This window comes from Peromyscus leucopus, chromosome 10 (genome assembly GCF_004664715.2).
Source record: "Peromyscus leucopus breed LL Stock chromosome 10, UCI_PerLeu_2.1, whole genome shotgun sequence".
In the NCBI taxonomy this organism is placed as follows: Eukaryota; Metazoa; Chordata; class Mammalia; order Rodentia; family Cricetidae; genus Peromyscus; species Peromyscus leucopus.
Genome location: NC_051071.1, coordinates 81296080 through 81308138, shown reverse-complemented (window position 1 = coordinate 81308138; position 12059 = coordinate 81296080). Strand labels below are relative to the sequence as shown.

General features: G+C 42.5%; 1 protein-coding gene across 2 annotated transcripts in view; it reads right to left on the bottom strand.

Annotated features, from left to right (window-relative positions):
• Bmp2k (BMP2 inducible kinase) overlaps positions 1–12059 on the bottom strand; it is a 110590-nt gene that overhangs the window by 71256 nt on the left and 27275 nt on the right. For both annotated transcript variants that reach the window (XM_028873145.2, XM_028873147.2), the window contains exons 2-3: positions 7664–7782; positions 4708–4813 (exon numbers count right to left, since the gene is read on the bottom strand). In XM_028873145.2, coding sequence (XP_028728978.1) covers positions 4708–4813; positions 7664–7782 — 225 coding nt within the window. The remainder of the gene's footprint in view (positions 1–4707; positions 4814–7663; positions 7783–12059) is intronic.

Genomic DNA, 12059 nt, shown 5'->3' with positions numbered 1-12059 from the left:
TGGTGGCCAATGGTCGGCTACCCATGCTAGAGCAAATAATCCCCGACCCATGTTCTTGCGATCACCCCTGATTAACAGGGTGGGCCGTGTGTGTGTGTGTGTGTGTGTGTGTGTGTGTGTGTATGCGCATGCACGCGTGCTCACATCCCAGTGAGAAGGGGCTGCACTGGGAAGGGGAGAGAGCTTAGGTGCCTCTGCAGGCCTCTGTTCCTTTTGTCTCCATAAGAAAATCTACCCAGGAGAGCCTACTAGAGCCAACAAGAGCATGAAGGAGACGAAGCAAAATTATTCTAACTAGTCACAACTATCAAACAGTCATGTGAACAAGCACTGACAAATCAGCAGGGCCACCCTGCCAGGCTCGGCCCACAGCAGCTGACGGGCAGATCCACAAGCAACAATACGCAACTGCTACCAAATTTCAAGAGTTTCATTATTAAGCAAAAGCTAGTCGAGATACAACTTATAGGAATTAGTACAAAGCAGCTTCTGAAACAAACTCAGAAAGTCACAAACTGTCATAACTGTTCATAAGTTATTCATAAAACAATAGAAATATATTCAGAATAACCATACGGATGTCCAGAATTCTAATTCCAAAAAAAAAAAAACAGTATCTCTTTAAGTCAGTGGTTCTCAACCTTCCTAACGCTACGACCCTTCAATACAGTTCCTCATGTTGTGGTGACCCCTAACCGTAAAATGATTTTCATTGCTACTGTTATGAATCATAATGTAAATACCTGCTATGTAGGATATCTAATATAAGACCCTTGTGAAAGAGTCGTCTGATACCCAAGGGGGTCACGACCCACAAGTTGAGAACCATCCTTTTAAGCGCTGTATCGGAAAACTAGCAGGTTAGGTAGGGATGAAAGGTGACTGCAGTGCACAGCAATGGCAGTGAGCTCTGAGAACCTGGAAGCATGGAGCAAGGAACGCACAGGTTCCGGAGCACGTTCTTCTCTACACTCCATGTGTGGACTGGGTCAGCATCCTGGTTCCCTGGTCTTCATATACAAAAGCCTTAAGAGGACAGAACTCCTCCTACTATTCTCTGCTCCTCCAAAACATGCTCCCCCATGGGAGAAAAAGAATGTATCTACTTGATTCACATGAGAAAAGGACTACTCAGCTCAGGGCTCTGGATTGTCCTCCTAAGATAAAATTGCCAGTCCAGAAGGTACATTCTGATCTGTGATACATGCAGCAAACTTCTCACATAAGAGAACAGAGCAACAAAGCATAAGAATCTGGGAAAAGTAAAAATAAAGGAAAAATATTTTAAATATTTTAATTTTTTAACTTAGAAAAAGATTTACACCTAAACAAGAGCAGATATTTTAAAGAAAAAATAAGGACTGCCAAAAATTAAAATAATATAGCAAAAATACAAAATTCTACTGAAAACCTTCATATACACGTAAGGAAGCTTCCCACAAAAGCAGAAATTAAAAGGAAAAAATGAAAAGATAATCAGAAGACAGTCACTGCAGGAAGACAAACATCCATTTCAAACAAGTTTCAGAAAGAACATATGCATACAAGAGAAGAAGCTGGGTGTCTTACAAAAAGAATACAAAGCCCAGCCGAAAGGTGGCACACGCCTTTAATCCCAGCACTCCAAAGGCAGAGGCAGGCCAATCTCTGAGTTGGAGGCCAGCCTGGACTACAGAGCAAGTTCCAGGATAGCCAGGGCTACACAGGGAAACCTTGTCTCAAAAAATTAAAAAAAAAAAAAAATACAACACTGACACGAATGAAGTATACATATTGTAAGGTTTCAATACACTGGAAATAAATGAAAAGCTATCTGATAGTGTCAATGCAGAAAATGAATCACATAAAAAAAAAAATCAACCATCATACCAGTAGAGAGAAAAGGGAACAACCCAGTGTCTTCATCAGTATTACTTCTATGCTAAAATGTTCTTTCTAACCAAAATAACAATCACATGTGGACATAGACACGTTTGTCTATGGACACACACACACCCCACTGCCCCAAATGTGCCCAGTCTAATTTGACTACAGAAGCTAAGTAGGGTCAAAGCTGGTTAGTACTTGAAAAGGAAAATAAAGACATATTTACAAATTGAAGATCTCAAAAACGTTTCCACCCATAAATTCATTATCAAAAAAAGTTAAAATGAGTTAGTCCAAAAGAGAGTGGAGATGCAGCTTGGAGGTGGCACACCTGAGAGGCATCCATGCAGCCCTGGGTCACGCCCATACCTAACAAGGGGGAGGACGATAAATAGGCATCTAAAATAGAAAGAAACAAAGAATGCCCAGGTAACATCAAAATCCTGTTTAAAATTAGACAGGTGAACGACGTAAGTCTCTCTGAAGCGTGCTGGGGGGAGGGGGGGGGTGAAAATCACCCAAGTGTTACCATGTTTAAGCTTCCTGCAGAGACTTGAATTTCTACTAAGGAAGATGGGCTAAAATAATACCACGCCTGAAGAAATTAGGCAAGTGAAAAATGGAGCAATTATTAACTCCAGGAAAATCTTCTTGTACGAGAAAGAAAACATAATGACACACTACTGCAGGCGCCCTCTTCCGAACGGTAAAAAACACAAGGAAGAATCTGACTTAGTCCAGAAGTTCAGCACACACAACTCTGGGGTAAACCTCATCTGCCCTGGAGACATGACACAAAGGGGCACTGTCCCTCCCAGGACCCGTGCGACACTGCTTTCTCAGTTCCTTCACCTCCGGGCTTCTACACGCTCACCAACACCACCAACGACCACTTACAAGACAACCTGGGAAGCGACAACTCATGCATCTTAAACTGACTCTCGGGGAGAGAGGGGGTCAATGGGCTGTCAATCAACCCATGGCTTAACAGACTTTTGGACTTTGGCTGTTCCTGCTGCTGCTGCTGCTGTTTGGTTTGTTTCGTTTTGAGACAGTCTCACTCTGTAGCCCTAGGTGTCTCTCAATATAGACCAGGCTGGCCTTGAACTCACAGAGATCCACCTGCCTCTGCCTCCTGAGTGCTCCACTATGCCACCTACTGGGCTTTTGAGCTATACACACAAATTATTTTGCTTTCTTCTTAGATTTATTTTTATTTCATGAGTGTTTTGACTTCAGGTGTACACATGCACCACATACGTGCATGCTGGTGCCTGTGGAGGCCCTAAGAGGGTGTTAAGAGCCCTGAATCTGGAGCCACAGGCAGTTGTGAACCACCACATGGGTGCAGAGAACAGAACCCGGGTCCTCTGCAAGTGCAGGCCATGCTCTTAACCACTAAGCTATCTCTCCAGCCCTACAGAAATCACTTTTGATTTAAAATTTTCTATGAAACAAACCTTGTTGATTCAAACACTAGATAAACTTTCTCTTTTTAAAAACCAAGTAAGAGACACTGTGTTTGTAGAGAATGGACTAAGTGCCCTCCTCCTCACACATTAAGATGTTTAGAAGTCAGGGATAGTTTCTGCTGGTTATTATTATTAAGGCATGCTATGCAAGTAAACATTGATTTTAAAGACCATGTTAGGTCTAAACAAACATGACTTCCTATTTTCTAACACAAATATAAAGATTATGTATTAAAATGCAGGTTCTATAGGGCGGGAAAGATGGCTCAGTGGTTAAGAGCACTGGCTACTCCTCCAAAGGACCCAGGTTCAATTCCCAGCACTGACATGACAGTTCACAACTGTCTGTAACTCCTGCTCCAGGAAATTCGACACCCACACACAGATATACACACAGACAAAATACCAATGTACATAAAATAAAAATAAATCACCCTTTTTAAAAAATTCAGTCTCTCTAACTTGAAAGAAAGGAGACTCGGGAGTTGACCGGCAGCCCGGGCTGTATGAAATCCCGTATCAGCAAGAGGAAACTAAACAGCAACTGAAGAGACAGCTCTGTGGGGCACGTGCTCGCCACCCAAGTGAGAAGACCTCAGCTGCATCTCCGGAGCACAGGAGAAACGCAGGTGTGGCAGCAGCACCGATGCCAGCGCTGGAGCGGCAGAAACAGGCAGACCCCGAGGGCACACTGCCAGCAAGCTCGGCCTACTCAATGAGCTCTTGGTCCCGCTGAGATACGCTGTCTCAAAACCAGCATATTGCCAGCAGCATGGCTCAGCTGGTAAAGACACTGGCCACCAAGTGACACCCTCACAAGTGATCCTGTGACCTCCACATGCACACTGTTGTCTGTGTGTGCCCTTAACCACAAACCCAAGCACACACTCACGCTCTTGTCTGTGTGCCCTCCTTCACAAACTCAAGCACACACATACACACAAATAAAGAAATACAATTAAAAAAAATCTTAAACTCTCCTACAGGCACTACATACCTGCACACTCACGCTAAGAATACTAGCATGTGCTCCCTAAGTGTGACAAATTTAGTATGTTTACAGTACATTTTACAACATTAATTCTTGGTTGGATTACAAAAGAATTATACAGACAAGAAGTGTAACTTCACTCGCCTACATTTTTTATTTTGAACCCAATTATCACTTTGTTTAATTCTCCATTTGCCGGCTCCTGCCATACTACAAATTATGATTAGGTTTTAAATAAGTTTCAACAGCATCTGTAATTGAATCACTAAAGCTGAAATTGCAATAAAGGCAGCAGCTGCCCTGGGAGAAACCATACACCTAGTGCCCTGTGGAAAGGTGTCTCTTTTTAGTGCATTACAAATGAAGACAGGTACTTACCTCGGCAATATTCCATTAAAATAAGCACTTCCCATACGTTATCACTAATTGAATTGACAGCACAGTCCAAATAACCAACAATATTTTTGTGGCCAGATAGTTCCTTCTGTGAAGAGAAATAAAATTTTTAAAATTAGAAAATATAAACCTTAAACTTCTATTTAAAAAAGGGGGGGTGTAAACCTAAATAGGTAGATTTAATAAATTTCTAAAAGTAAGAATAAGGCATTAGGCCGGGCGGTGGTGGCACACGCCTTTAATCCCAGCACTCGGGAGGCAGAGCCAGGCGGATCTCTGTGAGTTCGAGGCCAGCCTGGGCTACCAAGTGAGTGCCAGGAAAGGCGCAAAGCTACACAGAGAAACCCTGTCTCGAAAAACAAAAACAAAAAAAAAAAAAAATAAGGCATTAGAATATTGTATTTCAGCCAGTGATTTCTATGGTGAATTTTTCATTGGAAAATTCAATGCATATGTGACGGTCATTCTCTAAGATACACAACCAAAATGATCATTTGTGTACAGGTCCAACCACAGGAAAGTGATAAAAGCAATAACCTATCAAGAGCTGGCAACACCGCTCAGCCAATAAAGACACTTCTCACCAAGCCTGAGGACCTGAGTTCAATACCCAGGACCACCGTGGTGGAGGGAGAAAACCAAGCTCTATAAGTCACCCTGACCTCCACTCATGCTACCCCTAACATACCCACACAAATTAATATAATTTAAAAGATAATAAACCAAAGTGTATAATATAGTCCTCTGAAATTCAAGAATAAAGTATTAGAACTCTAATTATATCTATCTAAAAAAAAAAGGAATTAAGCTCTAATGTTAATGAACTACTTTTATGTTTTTCCTAAATATATTACAACTTATGTAGAACTCTTCCATAGACCCATGGGTACATGTTCTTTTCACTAAATCTAAAACAGGAACAGGAGGCCAGAAAACATTTGTGGAAAAGAACTCACAGATTAAAGATAACACTAATGATGTGTTCAAAGAAATAACAAAATGGAAACTCTAAAAACGTTTTCTCCTTGTACAGAAGTCATCAGCATATAATGAGGTTACAAACAGGGCTGGAGACAGCTCAGTGGTAAGTGCTGCTTAGCATGGTGAAGACCCAGGCAGGGGGCGGGCACATTATTTTAAATGAATTTCCAACAGCTGTCATTAATAATACACCCAGTTTCAACTGTGCAACTGGTCAGAACTACCACTTGCAAAACATGTTAAATCATACAGTGGAAGATGGAAAAGGTGAAGACCATCACCACTCCACAGGCATGCTCTCCCGCAGTGCCTTGTTCAAAGGCAGAAGATCCGCCTGCTACTGCCGCCATTACTTCCCATGTCTCGTAATTATACAAGCTCTACCAAGCGGAAGATTATGGCCGAGTAGTACATCATCTAGGCTCAAGTTAGAGAACTCGATAGAGACTTTGCCGTTTTCTTCAAGTAATTCTTTTTCAACGTTTGGCTAATATGTTACTTTAACGTGTCTCAAAGCATCTCTAAACCAGCTAAGAATAGAAACAACTGGAATTCAGTAAATCAGATCGCATAAATAAGTGCGATCTTTTTAAGATTTTTAAGTGTGGATATAGAGTGAGAAATCCCCCTAGCAGGAAGATGGGTGGGAGTGGCATTAGGACACACTGCCAGGAAGAACACACACGGTTCAGCTGTACAACAGAATGCTGTTCCTCCAGTTTATAAAATGAACCTAGGTACATAACCAAGGAGAGAAACTGAGGACTCAAGGACAAGAACACACAAACACACAGCATTCAGCTAGTCACAGAAGTCAAAAAGGTCAAAACTGCCCAAAGAGCTATCAGCTTTTCTCCATGAAGAGATGAAACTGTGGTGTTCACAGTATCATTTGATGACAGGAAAGAAGGTAAATACCGGTGGACACTACAAAGTCTATGGACCTCAAAGGCACTGGGGCAGGAAAAAGGAAAACCACACTCTACAACCCCACTTACAGGGAATATTTAGAATAGAAGTCAACAAACACAGAGAGAGAAGGGAGCTTGCTAGGAGCTGGATGAAGGGGAAGTGGAGTTAACAGTAAGGTGGGTGGGGTTTTCTAGGGGTGATGAAAAGGTTTTGAAACTACACAGAGGTAGTGATTATACAGTATTATGAATGTGCTAACTAAATCGATTGATTGTCTATTACCTGAAGTCAAACTAAGAAAATACACCCGTGCACGCAGGTATACACAGGTAAAAACTGAGAAGGAAAGGGGAAGAGAAGTGAGGGGCAGAAGGCCCAGAGGACACTAATCACGGAAAGGGGTGTCACTTCAAAACCGCGCTGCACCGTCTACTCAGTCACTGATGTCTCTACGAGTCTAGTGACATAATGTCACTCTACCTAATGTTTAGCAATACTGCCCTTGCTGGAGGACAACTGGCCCTACAATGCAGTTGACAGGAAAAGCAGGTCACAGAAGGACTGTGAAATGAAAAACAAAACTATGTTTGCGGGTCTAAATACGAGTCGAATGCAGAAAGCGTGGACAGCAACCACAGTCACCACCTGAGAACGGGAGTCTCCTTCTGCACGAGAAAAACCGTACCTAGACCCAACTGGGCAAGAAAAGGGAGAAGGCCTCATGCATCCGGAAGACTGTACTTCTTACACTGTCAGGTAGATACACTTGGTGTTTACTGTAATTCTGTAAGTGTCCCGTCCTCCCCAGACCCCACAATTACAATGAACTTGAAAGGAAAGAAGGGCACACTGCCTGGGAACTGCACTGGGAAGTCTCAAGTGCGGCCAGAGGCCATCAACTACAATTCCCACCTGATAATTTAACTGAATGAGTTTTCAAGAGTGGATAAACCGATACAGAACTTGCCTAAAACTCTGTGGACGCTGTAGTATAAGACAAAAAGGAAAGCAACCAACTTCTAAAACAACATTTTCTCTCACTTACCATAATTGTGATTTCCCTTTTACAAATGTTGAGGTCAGGTGTGTTATTGACATACATTCGCTTCAGTGCACATCGGATCCCACCGTGAGTCCGCACCAGGAAAACAGTGGAGAATCCACCTACAAGAGGAAGCACCAATCCATTTCAAACCACCAGAGACTACCATCAAAATTATACACTATTATTTTTACTGGACATGGTGGTACATGCTTTAATCCCAGCACTCTGGAGGCAGAGGCAAGTGGATCTGTCAGTTCAAGGCCAGCCTGGTCTACAGAGTGAGTTCCAAGACAGCCAAGGCTATATAGTAAAAAAATAAAATAAAAAAATTTAAAAGTAATTAAAATTACACTCATACTCACACACAAACACCCGTGCACACACACATACACATACAGTCACACACAGTCACACACACCCCATCATTTGTAGCAGAGGGAAATAGTCAAGGACTATATTTAAGACAAAAATAAGTACAGTAAGCAGTTTACTGATTAAGAGCCAAGTGCTGGCTTCCTGTGTCAATCAGGAAGAGCACTTTCAGAGCCACAGATTCTCAAATGAATCTGCTTCTATTTTAAAGGACAACATGCAAAACTCACTTTTCCACATAAATACCTGTGCTGAGGTATACAAAAATGTCCTCATACAACTTTGACATACAAGTTTGACAATACTAATTATCACCCACCCATCTTGACGATGACGCATAGCTACTGTTTAACACTCAAGCTAAGCTGGGACAGTTGGAAGCTCCTCCAATTGCAGAGATGAGCTCACCATATTCTAAGCCAATCATGGGATCTCACTTTGCTTATCAGCAACTGACTTTAGGATGGCTACTGGCCAGCTATAACTCCTGCGTATAAGGTAGGTAAAGTCTACTGGGGTTGCAGGAATCCTTTTCCTAACCAAATGAAAGTGCATGGCAGAGAAGGTCCCACTCTTCTTTCCTACTTCTGTGTAAGACGATGCTTAGGCATGATGTCGATAGATAACCTGAGGCCATGGTGATCTGAAAGAAAATGGTTCAGAACACTGACAGGTGGGCTACTGAATCAGCCAACCTCCCTCCTGAACTCAAGTGAGATGGTAAGTACTTTTATCTACACCTTTATCTACTCTCTTTACTGCATCTGAGAAAGTACTTCATTTGAAGTACATACTTAGATAATGCTATTAAAAATCAATTATTTTTGTCAAATCTAAGGTAAGATTCTCATATTAAATTTTTAAGACTCATTTGTGGTATAGAACATTCTATAGTTTTTTTTAAAGGTCTATCAATTTTGTTAATACTATCAAGGCGTGGTGGTTAAATGAGTGCTACAGTGGGAAAACATGACCCAAGGGTATTATGAGGCACTCTAGACACTTTCAAACGGCACAAGAGAAGAGTTAGCAGCAACAGATACAGATCTGACCGAGGACAGAAGAGTAAGTGTCCGCTACAGAAGTCAATGTGACAATAAAAGTGACTGCCCTCTTCACTAACCCCGAGTTTCTTCCCATCTTAGGTATATACTCCAAAGAACAATCTAGCTTTCTCGAGGCTCTTATGTGAAACGATTCCATGGGAGGTGTTACCTCCTCCCTCCACACCTCTCTCTACACACACACACACACACACACACACACACACACACATTAATTAAATGATGATGTGCTTTTTTGGAGAATTCTACCTAGGTTTTACAAGCTATCATACAAACACATGGGTTTCGTTTTGTTTTTTAAATGGGTACTCCCATTCACTAGGAGCTAACACTCCATCAATAGTAAGAAAAACAGCTCCCGCTGAACACTGCAAGTTGCTCACGTATACTGCATTGGCAACAGAGGCTGAGTTAAAAGACAGAGTTATAAGGCAGAGTCTGCCACACTGAGGTGATGAAAAAGAGGGCTTGGAGTTGAGCATGAGATAACAAAGCTGGACAGGTGAGAGGTAGAACATGGCTCTGGGCCCCTGACAGATGGCCAGGTGGCCACCACCAAACCCTTGAGGAACATAGAATAAGACACAAGTACCTGTGCTGGCTAGTTTATGTCAACTTGACAGAAGCTATTATCATCAGAGAGGAGGGAGCCTCAACTGAGAAAACGCCTCCATAAGATCTGGCTGTAGGCAAGCCTATATAGGCATGTTTCTTTCTTTCTTTTCTCTCTCTCTCTCTCTTTTTTTCTTTTCTTTTTGGTTTTTCAAGACAGGGTTTCTCTGTGTAGCTACACCTTTCCTGGAGCTCACTTGGTAGCCCAGGCTGGCCTAGAACTCACAGAGATCCGCCTGGCTCTGCTTCCTGAGTGCTGGGATTAAAGGAGTGCGCCACCACCACCTGGCTATAGGGCATTTTCTTAATTAGTGATTGATGGGGGGGCACTGTGGGGGAGTCTATAGGAGGGCTGGTGGTCCTGGGTGCTAGAAGAGAGCAGGCTGAGTGAGCCATGGGAAGCAAGCCAGTAAGTATCACTCCTCCATGGACTCTACATCAGCTCCTGCCTCCAGGTTCCTGCCCTGTTTGAGTTCCTATCCTGACTTCCTTCAAGGACAGACTATGATGTGAAAATGTTACTCAAACCCTCGTATGCCAAAATTGCCTTTGGTCACAGCATTTCATCACAGCAATAGTAAGCCTGACTAAGACAGTGTCCTTTCTTATATTCTGATTTCTAATGCAGCTAACTGTGACAGACAGAATTCTAAGTAAAGACTCTTCTAACAAGAAGCTTCCACCTAGGAGACCACTTCAGATAACCTCTAGACATGGAGCTAAATATGAAGTAACCAAGAGAATTGTAGCTATTTCCCAGCTGCTGTGAGAGAGGCAACTCTCCACCACTGAGGAGCTACATGCCTAGTTATATGAATGTGAGAACAAACAAGCAGTCTAATTCACAACTGTGAAATGCAAGGTTAGAAGTCCTAATGTTACCCAAGTGACTAACAGGAGAAAGCCAAGGTCAGTAACAACAAAGCCTGAGTCAGAGACAAACAAAGGCAGCTTCAACCACCCGTCGTCGCTGGGCAGACAGCACAAAAACAATGAATTCATGGTCATCTCCCCGACTGGGCTAAGCAAGAGCACATGCACAGAGCATATGGCCTTCCGCTGGTTCTGCCATGTTAGCCCAGGGGCCTCCACCTTTGTCCAGTTTTCCTACAAAAACCCTACACTGGAGTTCAGCAGCTTTTTCCTCTCTCAGAAACTCCTCCATCTCTTGGGAGTGTCTCTTTTCCTTAGCTTCTCACTATCCCTTTGTTCTACAAACCTTAAAGCTTGTTTCCATTTTGCCTACTCTCACAAGAGTTTGAATTTTTAATTTTCCTTGGCATAAGACAACATAGAGCCACTATCTCAGGTTAACTTGTGGTGACCAGCACCGAGCCAGGCAGTGGTGGCATGTGCCTTTAATCCCAGCACTATGGAGGCAGAGCCAGGCAGAGCTCTGTGAGTTCAAGGCCAGCCTGAGCCTGAGCGAGAGCCAGGCAGGACAGCACCAAAACTACACAGAGAAACCCTGCCTCAGGAAAAAAAAAAGATCCTGGGTCAAGCAAAGCTGGGCAAAGGGTCCTGTTCTCCTGAACAGCCCAGTATCATCATAATGTGATGGGGCAATACAGAATTTCTCGTCAATGTGAGAGCAAATATCTCCTCCTGGCTGTCTGTTCGGGCTGGCCCACTAACTGCGTTTGCAAAGGAAAAAGCCTGCGTACTGCTTCTATGAAAATAAAGGAACAGCAAGAGAACAAAGCGGAGTTTGCCTGCACTGAGGAACTAAAGGAGACCATCACCTTTCCTTCAGAGGCACTGCAATGTTAGATGTTAGGAGTTGTGTTGTTTGCAGGCAGTTTTAAAAGGAACACAAAACACTGTCCCTTAGACACATGTCAAAGAAGAAGGAACGTGACAATAACCTGAAGCTGGGTACAGTGGGAAAGCCGAACTGACTTAAGCCCCTTTAGGATGCTTGCATGTCATGTTTAAAGACTAGAAAGATTTGAACTTGCTTAATTATTGGTTGACGGCAAACATCTTAGAAAATACCATTTCTGGATAAGAAAGATGTGTTTCATTATTTGTTACAAAAAATTCTATCCAGTTCTAACATGATCTACCCATAGTTAGCATAAACCCCACAAGACTACCCTCATGTCAAACAAGAGTTGTATGTTCTGGTGACCACTGGATTGGTTACAAAGTATTAAACCTAAAAGGAGTCATGGAAACCTTAAAATTTGGAAGTCAGTACAAGATATTAGAAACGTGCAATATGGAATTGTCATATACTTGATAAATACTTATGTTCATACAATTAGACTTCCTTATTCGCGGCATGATTTTTTTTTTTAATTCTCACCACTTCCTGTCTGTACCACATGCATAGTTAGTGCTATTTA